The following is an 18,639-nucleotide window of genomic DNA, read 5'->3' on the forward strand; positions in this document are numbered from 1 at the left end:
AGCCAAGCAGCACCGTTCACCACTGCTTCTTGGCTGCGTCAGAGAGAAAGGCTGTTATCATGAGGGAGCCCGTAGGCCACACACCACATAGCTGACTGGGCATCCCTGTTTCTTTCCCCTTGGCCTGGATTCTGAGCTGGCCCAAGACAATTTGCTGCCTGAGCCAAAGGACCAAACTGCCCTCCTGCACATCTCACCCGCATTGCTTGGACAGAAGCTGACTAGACTGGCAGTTCAGTGCTGGCAATTGGACTGCATATAGACCATGCATTTAGAGCACGCGCCCCTCAAATAATCCTGGAAACTGTAGTAGGCCTAGCTACAATCCCAGCAGCCTTAGCAGACTACAGTTCCCAGGATTTGTGTACAGTGGTACCTTGACTTATGAATGCCTCGACTTCCGAAGGTTTCGACTTACGAAGTCCACTAACCCGGAAGTATTTTTGCCGCGCGTGCGTTCTGTGCCTGCGCAGAAGGGGCGTGTGCGGTCTGCGCATGCGCAAGGTGCAAAAATCGCACATTGTGCATGCGCGAAATGGATGCTTCAACATCCGAAGGTTTCGACTTACGAAGAGTGCCACGGAACGGATCACCTTCGTAAGTCGAGGTACCACTGTGTGTGTGTGTGTGTGTGTGTGCGTGCGCGCTCTGAATAAATGGTGTGCATGCAGGCCATTACTGTAGATAGCATTATCCAGCGCACTTGAGAGCAATAGTGCTGTTTAGTGGGTGCATGGAAGGCCTGCGGAGCATGCCGCTCTGATCTCCAATGGAGGAAAGTGGCCTGGGGACTGAGGAGGAATGGCCGGAGAGGCTGCCACCCCTCGAATACGCTGCCTGAGGTGGTTTGCCTCGCCCTGCCTGGCTTGACTCTGGAATAAACAGCTGTGGGGAATGTTAGGCAAACAATGGGTCTTTGTGGAGCTAGGACAGTTGTCTCCTTCAGGATCACTGCAGGGGCGGGCAGGGAAGGCAGAGCGCTGATACCAGGCGGCTGTTGACAAATCCCACACGTTTTGGGGGCCAGGGCCAGGCTGTAAGTGTTGAAGAGTGGGCTCTCTCCAGGCACAGAAGGACAATGGGCTCCCACAGCTGCAGCCAAGAGGAGTAGAGCTGCCAGCACGGGGGATGCTGAAGCCTTAAAGCTCAACAGCCAAGCTCCTAGCTTTTATACTAGGCCCGGCCGATCCAGAGGTTTCATATTGCCTGTTGGAAGAGAGTTATTCTGAGGTCCGAGCGCACCGAACTCATGCACGGAAGGGCCACAGCTCAGTGGCAGAGCATCTGTTTGCATGCAGAAGGCCAGGCCTCAGGTTCAATCCCTGGCACCTCCAAGCAGAACTGGAAAAGGCTGGACAAATTCATAGAGGATAAGGCTACTCCATGGCTACTGGCCGCCATGGTTATGCTCTGCCTCCACAGTCAGAGGCAGCAATGCTTCTCAATGCAGGTTTCCGCAAACCACAGGAGGGGAGATGGTCCTTGTGCTCAGGTCCTGTTGGTGGTTTCCCACAGGCATGTGGTTGGCCACTGTGAGAACAGGATGCTGGAGTAAATGGGCCGCTGGCTCTTCCTTATGAAGCCATGGAGAGCTGCCACTAGTCAGCGTAGATTCATGGTTCCCAAACACTTTCCCTGTCAACAAACCACTTGAAAATAGCGGAGGGTCTTCCCGGACCACTTAACTATTTTTTTTTCCCTCTGCCTGTTGTAGCAATTGCAATGTACTGTGCTAGAGGCAGAATAGTTTCTCATTGTCTTTTTATTGCTTCTTTTATTTCTTGAATTTTCTTGCGTTACCATTTGCACTCCATGGATGTAAGAAATAAAAGGAGAAATAAAAACAGAATTAATTTTTTTTTCATGTTCGACGCAGATACGCCACAGAACACCTTGAGGAGCAATGGGGGTCCACAGACCAGTTTGGGAACCCCTGGTGTGTAGACAGTACAGAGCTGGGTCTGAATCGATATAAGCCTAGCTGCCAAGTAGCCCGTTTTTCCCGGGAAACCCCCATATTTTCTTACCATTTCCCGCTGGTCTCCCAAATGGATTTATATCCCGTAAATCCCCCGGAAAGCAGCTCCTGTAGGCAGCCATGTTTCTGGTGCCGCTCTGCCCATGTATGGGCACCGGAAATCGGGCGGCAGCGGCATCGGAAGTCGCTTCTACACATGTCCGGAAGTGCGTAGAAGTGACTTCTGGCGCTGTGGACATTTTGGAAATGGGCGCGAGCGGCACCAGAAGTCGCTTCTACGCATGTCCGGAAGTCGCGTAGAAGCGACTTCCGGTGCTGCGCCACTGCTGGTCACGGATTTTTCTATCTGGAACTTGGCAGCTATGGATATAAGCCAGCTTCCTCTGCTCCTACAAGGTGGGGGTGTCCCAGCATACCCTCCAACACAGGGATGGCATAGTATGGGATGCAATCTTCCTGGACACCATCTTCCATTTTTTAATTATCCCAATAGAATGGCAACCATTTTGGTTTCCATGATCTTGCATGATTTTGCACCACAATTTTCCCTGGAAAAAGAGGCTTTTTGGGGGGGGGCACAGTGCCCAAAACACACGTTTTGGGGTGCCACACAAGATTATAAGGGGGAAGCCTTTGGGGGGGGGAGGGTTGGAAATTGTGGTGTGAAATTACGGCGACCAAAATGGCAACCATTCTCTTGCAATAAAAAATGGGGTGTCCCCAGTCTTTCCAGGACCCTTGCTGGGTATGTTCCAGTATTGTTGGAGTGCAACTCCCATCGGCCCTAGCAAGCAAGGTGAATGATCAGGGAGGACGAGTCCAACTACCTTGGGAGGGCTACAGTTCTTCCAGACCTGTCATAGAGGCAACTCTATGTTCATAGTGGACCTTTGAGCTGCAGACCCCTGAGCCAGTGGCCAGGATGCAGCTGCTACGCCTGCTTGCTACTCCTTGCTGGCACAACTTGGTGGGCCTAGTAGGACAACCTTCACCAGCCTTGGTTCCTCTCAGGTTTTTCAGACTACAACTTCCATCAGCCCCAGCTTTGGTCCAAAGCTTCCAGAAGGTTGCCGCTTGCTCGTCTGGCAAAACCTATGAGCAACTCTTTGGGCACGTGGGGGTGGGGTGCATGGAAGGCTGAACAAAATGGCGGCAAGCGGCTGCCATTTCAGAAGGAAGCGGCAAACACCCAAGCCGGGCCTGTCGAGGCAGCACATTAGACTAGTTCCCTGCCTCAGGCCAAAGACATTTGTAATTCAGTCTCCCCAGGGTCCCTGACACACACTCTCCACTGCCTGCCTCTTTTTCACCGGTTCCATGCTACAATCGTTCTCCATCGATCCACCTCACTTTTCAGACAATTGTGATCTCCAAAAAAACAACTCGCATTGATTAAAGTGTGAGGCAGAGGCCCTGCCCTCAAGCTTGCAAACTGAAAAGACCCACAGAACGGAAGAGCGGAAGAGCGTAGCTTAGGGAAAGGCAGAGACACAAAATTAGTTACCTAATGCTGGGGAAAAGGGCTCCCCCAGGCAACCTGCTTATTCAGCATCCATCCTAATTTGCCTGCTCAAAGCTTACATGATGCTTAGTCTAGGCCAGGCTTCCTCAACCTCGGCCCTCCAGATGTTTTTGGCCTACAACTCCCATGATCCCTAGCTAGCAGGACCAGTGGTCAGCGATGATGGGAACTGTAGTCTCAAAACATCTGGAGGGCCGAGGTTGAGGAAGCCTGGTCTAGATCCAGACTTTAGAAAGCTTTCATTCTTATTTGTTTACACAGTGTGGTTATATGGCAAGGAGCGTTCATCCTGATAGACCTGCAGGGTGTTCCTACATCTTTCTTCTTCTTTGGAGGTCTTTAAGCAGAGGCTTGACAGGCATATGTCAAGAATGCTTTGATGGTGTTTCCTGCTTGGCAGGGGGTTGGACTGGATGGCCCTTGTGGTCTCTTCCAACTCTATGATTCTAGTTATAGTCATTCATTCATCTCACATTTTGCAATTTCTTTCTCTGTCACTTTCTAGACTGCAAAAAGACCTCCAGACTAGTGCCTGTAACTGATGCAATAATAGTACATTAGTGGTGGATTTATACTGGACAGCCCACCCAAAACTGGGATGTTAATCTTCCAGGACGTACTCCCATGTGAGTCATGTGCCCCACGACTCACTCTTGCCCCCCCAAGTGTTTTTTGGGGGGCGAGAGCGCAGCGCGATAGCACAGCACCCAAAATGGCCACCACAATCTCACAAAAAAACCAGGATATCCTGTTTTTTCCCAGGACACTTGGCAGGTATGCCATTCTGCAGTTCTACTGTATTTCTGCAACGTTACTATATCATTGACTTACTGCAAGCAAAGCACCCCAAAGCTTTTGCAGGTGCAAATGATATTGAAAGTGCGGCTGTGTTTAACCGCCCCAATAATATCATGAGCGCAAAGCATGATGAATGCTTATCGGGGGAAAGGGACGTCCCTTAATTGTGCAAACCTAAAGCTTGGGCCCCTCCTGCAAAATACAGACTGTGAATCTTCATTTCTGGGCTTTGTTCAATATGACAGCATGGCGTGCCTTCCTCTGCCCCTTGTACATCAGCCTGGTAAAGGTGCAGTATGGGGGAAGTAATGTCACATTGCATCTCTATGATGAGTGCTTTGATGTTTAGCTGGATTTCCATCGAAAGGGCATCCCACCAGCGTTAGAACTTATTTGAGTGAACATGAGAGGCCAAGCTAAGAGAAAAGCATACATAGGTCTGGTATGTTTGTTTGAAAAGTCGTTTTCACCAGTCATCTGAGTGCCAGAATGGGGAGAATGCGTATCTGATTTGTAGGCAACAAGAAGCTCAGGCGGATTGCAAGCACTTTGGTGGATGAGATTTGAATTCAAGACAATGTTGCTGGATATATTAAATGAATGTGCCTTTGTTCAGTTGTTGAAAGGGAGGTTTCGCGGAAAAGACACACGTAGTCCTGTTTGGGGGATTGTTGTTGTTGTTGTTTTGGGGGCGTTTCTGAACCCCTTACCAGCTAAAGTCCAATGTTTCAAATTATGCTAAAAAAATTCCTTTAGTAGCACCTTAAAGACCAACTAAGTTTTTTATTTTGGTATGAGCTTTCGTGTGCATGCACACTTCTTCAGATACACTGAAATAGGAGTCCCCAGGCACTTATGTGGAGAAGGGGTGGGGAGGGGGTGGGGAGGGGTATCACTCAGAAGGGTGGTGGAAGTGGGTGATTGACTGACTGATAGCTGTTGATGACTGAAAACGACTGCAAATGGTTTTGCATGAAAAAGCAAGGGTTGAGATGGCTGAAGATCGCTTTATCATGTATAATGAGATAAGAATCCTATGTCTCTGTTCAAACCAGGTCCCTCCATGGTTTTGAGCTTGGTGATAAGTTGTAATTCAGCAACTTCTCTTTCCAGTCTATTTCTGAAATTCTTTTAACCTCAAATTATGCTGTGCTGCTGAGTATATATTGATGCTTCTTTAATATATTTTCTTTGTGGTTCCCCCCCCCATGTTGTCTTTTCCTTCCCCCTTAGGGCTCCCTGACTCCGTACCCCACACCTCTCCTCCCCCCTACAACGCCCCTTTGCAGCCGCCTCCTCCACCACCGCAAGATGCCCCCATCCCCGGTTACAGCGACACCCCTGCTGTCCACTCAGGCACTGCCGTCCACTCAGGCACTGCCACATTGCCCCGGCTTGGAGGGGCTGCTACCCTGCCACGCCCTCCCCCTACATCAGCCACCTTGCCACGCCCGCCACGCCACCATTCCGCTACCCTGCCGCGCCTCCCCCCGGACCCCTACATGCAGGAAACTCAGTTCAATGGAGCCCCTCAGGGCTACGTAGTGCAGACTCATCCACCAGTTGGGACCCTACCGATCGGAGGCTATATGCACCCGGGATACCCTGTCCAGCTGCAGCCGTGCACGGCATACCTTCCGGTCTACCCAGTAGGGGCGGTGAGTTGTTTATGGTTGGGGGGGGGGCAATCTGCAGTGCTTCTTATGGGTGTGATCAACTTGTGTGCAATTGCATATATGTGTGGCGCTGGGAAATAATCAAATAAATTAATTCATACCTGGAAATGGGGAAGAGAGAGCTGGAGAGTTCTTGTGGCCCTTCCCAGAGCCCAAAGGGGCAGAGAAAAGGCTGGATGTGCAGCAGGGCTTTCCTGAGAGCCAGTGTGGTGTAGTGGTTAAGAGTGGTAGACTCGTAATCTGGTGAACCGGGTTCGCGTCTCCGCTCCTCCACATGCAGCTGCTGGGTGACCTTGGGCTAGTCACACTTCTCTGAAGTCTCTCAGCCCCACTCACCTCACAGAGTGTCTGTTGTGGGGGAGGAGGGGAAAGGAGATTGTTAGCCGCTTTGAGACTCCTTCGGGTAGTGATAAAGCGGGATATCAAATCCAAACTCCTCCTCCTCCTCTTCTTCTTCTTCTTCTTCTTCTTCTTCTTCTTCTTCTTCTTCTTCTTCTTCTTCTTCTTCTTCTTCTTCGGCTTCTCAGTAGGGTGATGACTTTTTCATTTTTTTCCTCAAAAATTATTTCCTGTAGCACAAATGGATGAACTTTTGCCTATTGATGACTAAAATGAGGTATATATCCCATTGAAATATTTAAAAAGGTCACACACAAACCGGTTTTAATTTTTTTTGCATGCCGTTTTACCATTTCATAAAATTGTATTAACAATTTTATAAATATTTCGTATCAAATTTGGACACAACACCACATTCCACAATGGGGAGTGTTCTTAGCAACATAGGGTACATAGCTGCCAAGTTTTCGCTTTTCTCGCGAGAAAGCCTATTCAGCATAAGGGAAAATCCCTGTAAAAAAGGGATAACTTGGCAGCTATGATAGGGTATACAAATGTCACACCTGCGCAAGGTAAAAGCCCCTTTTTGGGACCTTAAAACTCAGCCAGCAGACCCTGCCGGGCATGCTGGAAAAAGAACCTACAGGAGAGGTAGCAAAACATCGTCCTCTAGCGGCGTCTATACTGTTAATGCAGCTAAAAAAAGCTTCCTTGTGTGTTTGATGACCCTATATAATGTTGTATATATGTGACTCTAAAGCTTGGGTTCAATTTTATATCTGCTTACAGTGACTTCAAAAATGGTCAAAAAACTGATAAATTTTTTTAAATCATTTTGTGCGTGGTTTTTTAAAATCAAATCTCTTTGAAAGTAAGATTTTATCTAATCTTTAGTGAAAGCTCATCAAATTATGATACAGGGAAGTGAGGTTGTAAAAAAGTCATCACCCTACTGCTCAGCCTTCCCCCCTAACAGCTGAAATGCGGGACAGCGCAGCAGCCACAGCCACCAATTTTCCTCACATTCTGCTGCCTCCTGCTTCAATTCCAGCTTCCAGTTGTGGATAGTTTTGCTACAGTATTTCTGATCCGGATTGGAGAGAGAGTAGCAGAGAGGGTATTTAGAGGGTGCTCCCCACTTACAGTACAATTTTCCACTTACAGTACAGTGGTACCTCGGTTTATGAAGACAATTGGTTCCGGAAGTCTGTTCATAAACTGAAGCGTTCATAAACTGAAGCGAACTTTCCCATTGAAAGTAATGGAAAGTGGATTAATCTGTTCCAGACGGTCCGCGGAGAACTTAAACTGAAGCGTTCATAAACTGGAGCGAACTTTCCCATTGAAAGTAATGGAAAGTGGATTAATCCGTTCCAGACGGGTCCGCGGAGTACTCAACCTGAAGCGTACTTAACCCGAAGCATGGGTGTAATTGGTTCCGGAAGTCTGTTCATAAACTGAAACATTCATAAACTGAAGCGAACTTTCCCATTGAAAGTAATGGAAAGCGAATTAATCCGTTCCAGATGGGTCCGCGGCGTTCGTAAACCGAAAATTCGTAAACCGAGGTGTTCGTAAACTGAGGTTCCACTGTGTATATATGTGGGGTGCCAGAACAGGTGGGGAGTCACCAAAATGATGAGTTTTTGCATGCTATTGTCATTCATTTGTGCATTTTAAGGCACACTTTAACCTAGTACCTGCATTTGTGTGCACGTTATCTGGCTGGAGAACTGCACTGCAAAAATCTGGAGCAAAGTTTGAAAGGTGGCTGTGTTTCAGTCTGTGCGTTGTTTTGGAGAGTGTGCTTTTTGGCAGGTTTGCCTTTTAAATTATGATTATGATTTTATTTATACCCTGCCCATCTGGCTGGGATTCCCCAGCAACTCTGGGCAGCATTTGTTGTTTAGTCGTTTAGTCATGTCCGACTCTTCGTGACCCCATGGACCAGAGCACAACAGGCACTCCTGTCTTCCACTGCCTCCCGCATTTTCGTCACACGTAAAAACATAAGTGAATACAGTGGTCCCTCAACTTACAAATTTAATCCGTTCCGAATGGACCTTCGTAAGTCGAAAAAATCGTAAGTAGAAGCCTATGGGGGGATTTTAAAATTTCGTAAGTCAAAAAAATCCTATCTAAACCGCATCCAAAATGGCGGATGGAGCTCCGTTCGTAACTCGAAACATTCGTTAGTTGAGTTATTCGTAAGTCGAGGTACCACTGTATCTAAAAACCTTAAGTGAATCAAGATTCTTCCCCATCCCTAGAACCCTGTCTCCCACCTGCATCCCGAAGTGGTACAGTTCTGGAAGTGTTTATTCACATATATTGTGCCATTCATGTGCCTGGTGCGTTACTAACAGCAGTTAGGCCGGGCCTATGCTTTCCGAGGGGTTTACAATATGAAATCCACCTGAGTGTGCTGAATGCTCTAGGCCAGGCATCCCCAAACTGCGGCCCTCCAGATGTTTTGGGACTACAGCTCCCATCACCCTTAGCTAACAGGACCAGTGGTCAGGGATGATGGGAATTGTAGTCCCAAAACATCTGGAGGGCCGAGTTTGGGGGTGCCTGCTTTAGGCCACCTTTGATACTCCCGGAGAGAAGCAAAACGGAGATTCCTTCCTCCCGTGACATGGGCTTTTCTCCCCTCTTGCTTGCAGGCCTACCCTCAGGCCAACCCTCCTCCTCCACCATCTCTGTCCCCTACACAGATGACCCCCGGCATCGCCATCCTGGAACCGAGGCGCCCGCCCCACGATTACCTTCCCATCGCAGTCCTCACCACCATCTGCTGCTTCTGGCCCACGGGGATCATTGCTATCATCAAGGCCGTGCAGGTGAGCGACCAGCTGAGGAAGAGAAGAGGGGAGGGACAAGAATCATAGAACTGTAGACTTGGAAGGAAACCTAGTCCAACTTCCTGCAATGCAGGAATCTTTCAGGACTCGAACCCACGACCCTGGGATCATGAGTCTTATGCTCTACCGGCTGAGCTATCCGTACAAGGCCCTGTTCAGCTCAGGACCAGGTTACTTGAGGGGTTGCCTTATCCCTTGTAAACCCAGTAGATTGCTGCAGGCTACAGGAGAGCTTCTCCTGCAAAGATCCCAGAAACCTGCTACGCAGTAACTCAGAGCAGGGCTTTTGGTGGGGCTGGCTTTGTTCTGTGGGAAAGCCTTCATGTCAAGATACAACCAGCACTTACTACAGTAGTGCCTCGCAAGACGAATTTAATTCGTTCCACGAGTCAATTCGTTTTGCGAAAAATTCATCTTGCGAATCGCGGTTTCCCATAGGAATGCACTGAAATTTCTTTTTTTGACCATAGGAACGTATTAATTAAATTTTTCGCAAAACGTATTCGTCTTGCGAGCCACCATCAGATTGCAAAACACATTCGTCTTGCGGAAAATTTGTCTTGCAGGGCATTCGTCTTGCGAGGTACCACTGCATCTGCATTCTTCCCATACTATGGAATCCATTCCTGTTCCAACAGGCTTTCTCAGTGGGATAAATGGGTCTTTAAAACAAGTGTCTACTTCGTTAGGGTTTCAGTCTTATTTAAAATGTATTTCTATTTCTGTGTGCGTGGCGGGGGGGGGGTTGCATTAGCAAACCAAAACCAAAACCTAATGCTCTTCTAGGCTGCATCAACAGAAGTATAGTGTCCAGATCAAGGGAAGTAATAGTCCCACTCTATTCTGCCTTGGCCAGACCACACCTGGAATACTGTGTCCAATTCTGGGCACCTCAGTTTAAGAAGGATGTTGACAAGCTGGAAGGTGTGCAGACGAGGGCAACCAAGATAATAAAGGGTCTGGAAACCAAGCCTGATGAGGAATGGTTGAAGGAGCTAGGTACGTTTAGTCTGGAAAAGAGGAGACTGAGAGACGATATCTTAGTCAATCATCTTCAAATATCTCAAGGGCTGTTGCCAGGGCTGGATTTAGGTTTGATGAGGCCCTAAGCTACTGAAGGTAATGGGGCCCTTTATATGTGATATTTTAGGGAGCAGGCTAGCAGGCGGGGCCCATTACCTACATCATAGGAGCCTATCGCAACACAAAACACTGTTGATGTATGTACATTTTATTTTATTTGTTTTTTATCTTATATTTTGGAAAAGTACGTCCAGTTTTTTTCCCCTTTAAATTTTTTGGGGCCCTAAGCTATAGAATCATAGAATCATAGAGTTGGAAGAGACCACAAGGGCTATCCAGTCCAACCCCCTGCCAAGCAGGAAACACCATCAAAGCATTCTTGACATATGCCTGTCAAGCCTCTGCTTAAAGACCTCCAAGAAGGAGACTCCACCACACTCCTTGGTAGCAAATTCCACTGCCGAACAGCTTTTACTGTCAGGAAGTTCTTCCTAATGTTTAGGTGGAATCTTCTTTCTTGTAGCTTGAATCCATTGCTCCGTGTCCGCTTCTCTGGAGCAGCAGAAAACAATTTTTCTCCCTCCTCTATATGACATCCTTTCATATATTTGAACATGGCTATCATATCACCCCTTAACCTTCTTCTCTTCTCCAGGCTAAACATACCCAGCTCCCTAAGCCATTCCTCATAAGGCATCATTTCCAGGCCTTTGACCATTTTGGTTGCCCTCTTCTGGACACGTTCCAGCTTGTCAGTATCCTTCTTGAACTGTATAGCTTGTTTAGCTTATACATAAATCCGGCACTGGCTGTCACATGGAAGATGAAGCAAGTTTGTTTTCTCCTGCTCTTGAGTGAATCGATCCAATGGCTTCAAATTACAAGGAAGGAGATTGTGACCAAACATCAGGAAGAACTTCCTGACAATAAGAGCTGTTTGACAGTGGAATGGTCTCCCCCCCCCAGGGGGGGTTGTGGATTCTCCTTCCTTGGAGGTTTTTAAGCAGAGGTTGGATGGCTGCCGGTCTTGGAAGCTTTAGTTGAGATTCCTGCTTTGCAGGGTCCCTTCCAAATCTACCATTCTATGAGTCTATGGAACTATTTTCCTATAATCATAGAACAGTAGAGATGGAAGGGAGCCCGTGGCTCGTCTTGTCCTGCCCCCTGTAATGATGAATCGCAGCTAAAAGAACCCCTGATAGACTGCCATCCAACATCCATTTAACAACCTCCAATGAAGGACAGTCCACCACCTTCCGAAGTAGACCGTTCCACTGTTAAACAGTTGGTCGACAACCCTCATCGTTCCTTGGCAGCTTTCCCAATGGTCAGGAATGATGGGAGTTGTAGTTCAACGACATCTTGGTCGCAATGATCACGGCTGTTGCGCAACCCTGCTTGGCTGCCCTTGAAACTGATCCAGAAACTCCAGCGGGTCCTTGCCACAGCATCACATTCATCCAGTGCTTTGCCAGCTGCACTGGCTCCCGGTGGAGTGCAGGGTCAGGTTTAAGGTGCTGGTTTTGACCTTTAAAGCCTTATGCGGCTTAGGACACTCGTACCTACGGGACCACCTCTCCTGGTATGCCCCGCAGAGGACGTTAAGGTCCACAAATAATAACATACTGGAGATCCCGAGTCACAAGGTGGTTAGACTGGCCTCGACCAGGACCAGGGCCTTCTCAGTAACAGGCCCCGACCTGGTGGAACGCTCACTCTCAGGAGACTAGGGCCCAGCAGGAGTTGTCATCTTTTCGTAGGGCCTGAAGACAGAGCTGTTCTGCTTGGCCTTTGGACTGACTCAGTCTGACCCCGGTGTTACCCTCCCCTAAGGTTTTATCCTATTTAAATGAGGTTCCATTTGTAGATTCCTAATTTTAAAATTGAATTTTAACATTGTATTTAATCTGTATTTTAATTGAATTGTCTCTTTTATGTTTGCTTTGATATTCTTGTTGTTAGCCACCCTGAGCCCAGTCTTGACTGGGAAGGGCGGGGTATAATAATAATAATAATTATTATTATTATTATTAATGCGGTCAATGGGCTTGAATAGGGTGGCAACCGACACCGTTGCTGTTAAAGGTCTTAATCTTGTCACGACGGTAAATCCTGTCCCAGGTTGTGAGCGATAAGCCACCCTTTCTCATCCGCAGAAACGTGCTGAAGATTTTGAGGAATATTGCAAGGAGTTAAAATGGGGGGAAAGGAAACAGTTTTAATTCCTCAGGAACATATGCTCGGCGCACTCCCTGTTCACGTCTGGCTGGCACTCCTCACCTCCCACACGCATACACATTTTGTACTCAGTCGCTTCGTTCTGTGCTCTGGAAATAATCCCGTGCTTGAGAGGAGGCTGGCAGCCATTTTGCCAAGCTGGAAGAGCGCAAGGTTTCTTGCCTCCAGCTGAGGTGCCGAGTCCATCTCTGCCTGCCTGCCTGCCCGCCCGCCCACCCATAAAGGATAAATAGCATGTAACTCTGGTGCTTGGCGGCCGCTGACTCCTACTCAGAGAGAAAAGTGTTCTGGGAACATGCTATAAAGATGACAACGTTGGAAAAGTGCTCTTGGAGCAATTTATAAAAGCTACAAACTGGTTTTTGCTACAGTCCTAAATGGAGTTAACTAGACCAGGGGTCAGCAAACTTTTTCAGCAGGGGGCCGGTCCACTGTCCCTCAGACCTTGTGGGGGCCGGACTATATTTTGAAAAATTATATGAACGAATTCCTATGCCCCACAAATAACCCAGAGATGCATTTTAAACAAAAGGACACATTCTACTCATGTAAAAACAGCAGGCAGGCCCCACAAATAACCCAGAGATGCATTTTAAATAAAATAACACATTCTGCTCAAGTAAAAACATGCTGATTCCTGGACCGTCCGCGGGCCGGATTTAGAAGGTGATTGGGCCGCATCCGGCCCCCAGGCCTTAGTTTGGGAACCCCTGAACTAGACACTAAGCTAAGGGTGGGGAAATGTTTTCAGCCTGAAGGCCACATTGCCTCATAGGCAATACCTTCAGGTGAGGGGGGGGTAGATGTCAGTGATGGGTGGGGCTACAGGCAAAAGTGGGTGGGGCGACAGATGTGACTCTTCCCTTTATAGTTTGGCTACATCCCAGTTACGCATAGGTAGACCTTCCAAGTGTCCCTATTTTCCAAGGGACTGTCCAGATTTACAGAAGCCATCCCGGTTTCTGACTTGATCCTGGAATGTCATGCCTTTCCTTGTTGTTGTTTAGTCGTTTAGTCGTGTCCGACTCTTCGTGATCCCATGGACCAGAGCACGCCAGGCACTCCTGTCTTCCACTGCCTCCCGCAGTTTGGCCAGACTCATGTTGGTAGCTTCGAGAACACTGTCCAACCATCTCGTCCTCTGTCGTCCCCTTCTCCTAGTGCCCTCCATCTTTCCCAACACCAGGGTCTTTTTCAGGGGGGGTCTTCTCTTCTCATGAGGTGGCCAAAGTTTTGGATACTTTGGCCTTTCCTTAGGACATCCCTATTTTCATCAAAGAAAACTTGGAGGGGACATCTCTATTTTCATCAGAGAAATGTTGCAGGGTTTGCATAGGTCAAGGGGTTTCCATACATATACCTCTCTCTATCCAGACAAGCATAAGGGATTCTCACAGTTCAGTGACACATTCCAGGCAAAGGAGGCCATGGGAGCAGGGATGGTGAGGGCTGTGGCTTGGAGAGAATCCTGAGGGCCACATCGAAAGACCCAGACGGTCATATTTGGGCCATAGGCCTAAGACTCCCCACTCCTGGTCTAAGCATTTGAACACAATGGGGTGTGTTTCTTTGTATAGCTTATGGCTGATAATCATTTCTTCTCCCAGGGAATCCTGGGAATTGCAGTTCCACCCTCTGAGTTTATTACTTGTCCTGGCCTCCCCTTGTCCCTCTTCTGTTTAATTTCCCTTTACACACTTGGGGCCCAGTTTCCACACTGGGGTACAGTGGTGCCTCGCTTAACGAATGCCCTGCTTAACGAAATTTCCGCTTAATGAAAGTTTTTTTCTAGTTGCCTTGCTAGACGAATTCGTTTTATGAAAAATTCATCTAGCGAATCGCGGTTTCCCATAGGAATGCATTGAAATTCAATTAATGCATTCCTATGGGCAAAAAAATAAAATAAAAACATTCAATGCATTGCTATGGGATTCGCTAGACGAATTTTTCGTTATAAGAAAAGACCCGTGGAACGAATTAAATTCGTCTAGCGAGGCACCACTGTAGTTTGTTCTCTTTCAAGGTTAAGTTATCTGGAGCTGAGCAGCACAGAGCGGAAGTTCCAGCCAGACTATTTATTTATTCATTGTTCTGTAAAACATAGGCTTCTGGACAACTTGCAGAGAATTAAAAACAGCTTTTGAAAGTCAAAAATATAAATAAAATACCGCAAAGATGCCACAATAAATCCATAACCAGCACAGAGAACAAAATCCATAGACAACCACAATAAATTAACGGAGCTATTTGGAAAGCTGAAACCATATTAAAAAAATAAAGGTAAAGGGACCCCTGACCATTAGGTCTAGTCGCGGACGACTCTGGGGTTGCGGTGCTCATCTCCCTTTACTGGGCGAGGAAGCTGGCGTACAGCTTCTAGGTCATGTGACCAGCATGTCTAAGCCGCTTCTGGCGAACCAGAGCAGTGCACAGAAATGCCGTTTACCCTCCCTATTTATCTACTTGCACTTTGATGTGCTTTCGAACTGCTAGGTTGGCAGGAGCTGGGACAGAGCAACGGGAACTAACCCTGTCGTGGGGATTCGAACTGCCAACCTTCTGATCAGCAAGCCCAATAGGTTCTGTGGTTTAACCCACAGCGCCATCCGCGTCCCTATCAAAAAAATAAACAACCCTTAAAACAGTCCAGCGGATAAAAACAGGGACAGGGAAGAGATGAACAGTCTAACAAAGGCTAACAAAAAATGGGAGGATATTAAAAGGGCCTGGGAGCTCTTCCCCCCCCCCACACACTGACCACCCCCAAATCTATTGCAGAGTCCTGGGGGAACCCCCAGAACAGGCAAACCTATGCTCTTTTAAAAAATTTTTTGGGGGGGGGGTTATTGGATTGTTGTTTTTATTTTGATTATGTATTTTGTGGTTTTATATTTTGATTTTATTCTGTGAATCACCCTGAGACCTCCGGGTATAGGGTGGTGTATAAATTAATTCAATCAATCAATCAATCAAATAATTGGGTTGTATGTTTTGTAAACTGCTCAGAAGCCTATTTTGGCATTAAACAGCACACGAAATAACCATTCTACTCTCACTTCAGGTGCGGACTGCAGTTGCCCGCGGCGACATCGTATCAGCAGAAATTGCCTCACGAGAGGCCCGCAACTTCTCCTTCATCAGCCTGGCTGTGGGCATCGCGGCCATGGTCCTGTGCACAATCCTCACTGTAGTGATCATCATCGCTGCCCAGCACCATGACAATGACTGGGACCCTTAGCGCCCGGCAGCCTTGCCTTCCGACTCCTCCTGTGCCCCTGGCAATTGGTGTCAACAGCCCTGGAAGGAAAACGACAACACACCCCGGCAACCGTTGCTCCCAAGGATGGTCCTTGGCAACCGTCTCCCCTGCGGTCCTTAGCAACCGTCTCCTCCCCCACCGCCAACAATACTTGGAATGCTTGGTAACCGTCTCCCCCAAAGCTCTCGGCAGTATTAATGGTACCTATTCAGCAAAATGACTTCCGGAAGACGATATTCAGACTGAATGCTGACACACCCGAGGGGGTCCGTCAGCTGGGGCTTCTCGCAACAAATTTTCCATCCTGCCGGTTTTTAATTTTTTTTATTTTAATCCAGAGTACTTTGCTTGCTTCTTTCCTTCCCCAAAGAGTAGGCTCCGCTCTCTCGCGCCCATGGCAACAGCCGCCTTCCTTCTGCTGCATTCTGCATGCATCCGACTGCCCGTTTAACAGGACAATGCATCACACCTGTGTATTCATTAAGCATTATCCCTTTGTATCCACAATTGCTTTCTGGTAGTTCCACCATGTGAAATAAGGCCAAATAAGATGCTCTGCCAATGTTGCTGCTGTTCCATCAGACAATTCTCCCTTCCTTGCAGGAGGAGGTGGAGTGACCGAATATTGGGGGCAGTTTGAACCTCTTACCTCCCTTTTATTTTGTTTTCCATCCGAATCCACCCTTCCTCTCTGCACTAAATAATACAGCCTCGCTCTGTTGTCTTTTAGCTCTCCGTTTTAGATAGGAACCCCTTCTAAAATAGGTTGATTCCCAAACCGTTATTCAAGATAGCGGTCAAAAATATTCACGTGCAGTTAGGAAGCCAAAGCCTTCCCTTCACCATTTCATTTGGGCATCTGCTTCTAGCTGCCCAGCCCTTCTTGAGCTTTCCCTGTATTGCTTTAAAGGATCTCTTCGGCAGTTCAGATCCCCGCGACGGAGTGAGCTCCCGTTGCTCGGTCCCAGCTCCTGCCAACCAAGCAGTTTGAAAGCACATCAAAGTGCAAGTAGATAAATAAGTTGCACTCCAGCGGTAAGGTAAACGATGTTCCCGTGCGCTGCTCTGGTTTTGCCAGAAGCGGCTTAGTCATGCTGGCCACATGACCCGGAAAAACTGTCATGCTCCCTCGGCCAGTAAAGCGAGATGAGAGCCGCAACCCCAGAGTCGTTTGCGGCTGGACTTAACTGTCAGGGGTCCTTTACCTTTGCCTTTACCTAAGGGACCCACAAGGATAAATCTAGTCCAACCCTCTGCAATGCAGGAATCTTTCACCCAATGTAGGGCTCAAACTCACAACCTTGTGATGAAGAGTCTCCCACTCTACTGACTGAGCTATCACACAAAGCCTTGTATGTAGCCAGTTATTCGGATTCCTACCCACTCTCTTCTCAATGCTTGTGGGTAGATTAAAATATAGCCATCTCTTATCCACATTGCTTGCCTTACAAGCTGGGTTTATAGAGGTAATAAACAGTCACTTAAAACTTTCATTTGGAGAGCAAGGCCGTTCCTTGGCTGCCATATGAAAAACATACCACAACCACTTTTAGTTATTTTTTATTTGTTAAAAAGCAAAAAGAAATAGGTGGAGAATGGGCAAAATATGGGGAACAAGCAGCAGAGCCTCAAAAAACAGGGTGTGACAGTGGTATTTCCCGTGAGCAAGGCAGAAGCCAGGGCAAGACTGCAAGAAAGGCATTTTGACTTGTACGGAGTAACCCAGTGAGGCCTAGTCTACGGTTTGCAAGCACTTCAGACTGCAGCTGCGGGGAGTGCGGAGATTTCACTTTTTTAAAATAAAAATAAAAATAAACTGATCCCCTACTTTAATGACACCTTGTAAATAGTGCCCATGTGATGTAATGGCAAAGCGTATGTATCTTAGCAGCATTTTTATCCTGTTCTTCAACCAAAAATGACTCCCGAGCCCCAGAGCGGCTTATAAGTATCAGTGATAAGACTAAGAGTAGTGGCTGGGGAGACTCAGCCAGATGGGCGGGGTACAAATAATAAATTTATTATTATTATTATTATTATTATTATTATTATTATTATTATTATTATGAACATGTAAGAGTATACAGTATTTGACTTTGACCACTTGGCTGCATGACCGTCTCACGGCCTGACCTACCTCACAGGGTCGTGGTGAGGATTAAACACAGGAACCATGTATTCTGTCCTTAGCTCTTTGAAGGAAGGATGGGATTTTTTAAATAGAAAATGTAACGAACAGCAGGAGAAGAGATGGACGAGACCCTTCTTATGGAAGATAAGTTTCTATCAGGGCTTCCTGATAGACAGGACTTCCCAAACTATGGTCCACAGACAACCCGCAAGCTTCATTCGCAGGGTCTGCAGTATGTCTGTGGATTTGTGCTTGAGGTTGGGAGATGGCACATCCGTCATATCAAATAGCCATGTTGCTTTTTAAATTGAATTTTAGTCACTGCTTTTCTTTCTTATGGCTTACTGTATTGACACAACAAAATAAATACAATATATAGGAGACAAAAGCAGCAAAAAACAAAAGCTAAAAACCTTCCCTAGAAATCATACAGTATCTAGTGCGGCACATCAGCATTGCTATGCTGGGAAGAAAAATAATCAAGTCAGCAATTTTCCAGTGGTCTGCAGGGAGTGGGGGGGGGGGAGGTTGAGGAACTACTGTTTTATTTACAAGGAGGTTTGTTTGTTTCTAAGCCGACTTTCAAATATGGCATTCCCCAGCTACGATCTGAAATGGGACAGTTCACTGTCACTTCATTCTGTAGTGTACAGAGCCAACTTTAGAGACAGTCAGCATACTGTGCTAAAAAAAAAAGGCAGTAGAATTCTGGACTATAGCACTTCAGTTTGCTGGTCCAGGATGGGATTTTTCAGAAAGTTCCCTGAATGGAATAAACTAGCACAGCAGAGGGAGAACTATGCTAAACCTT

The 18,639-nt window shown here is 47.2% G+C and overlaps 1 protein-coding gene across 1 annotated transcript in view; it reads left to right on the forward strand.

Moving 5' to 3' along the window:
• Window positions 1-17,489, forward strand: part of PRRT1 (proline rich transmembrane protein 1) — a 29,386-nt gene extending 11,897 nt beyond the window's left edge. The window contains exons 2-4 of the mRNA XM_088663667.1: window positions 5,532-5,956; window positions 8,980-9,156; window positions 15,500-17,489. Of these exons, the coding sequence (XP_088519793.1) occupies window positions 5,532-5,956; window positions 8,980-9,156; window positions 15,500-15,676 (779 nt within the window). The 3' untranslated portion in view covers window positions 15,677-17,489. The remainder of the gene's footprint in view (window positions 1-5,531; window positions 5,957-8,979; window positions 9,157-15,499) is intronic.
• Window positions 17,490-18,639: the final 1,150 nt, after the last annotated feature.

The sequence above is a fragment of the Zootoca vivipara genome, chromosome 2 (genome assembly GCF_965207765.1).
Source record: "Zootoca vivipara chromosome 2, rZooViv2.hap1.1, whole genome shotgun sequence".
Lineage (NCBI taxonomy): Eukaryota > Metazoa > Chordata > Lepidosauria > Squamata > Lacertidae > Zootoca > Zootoca vivipara.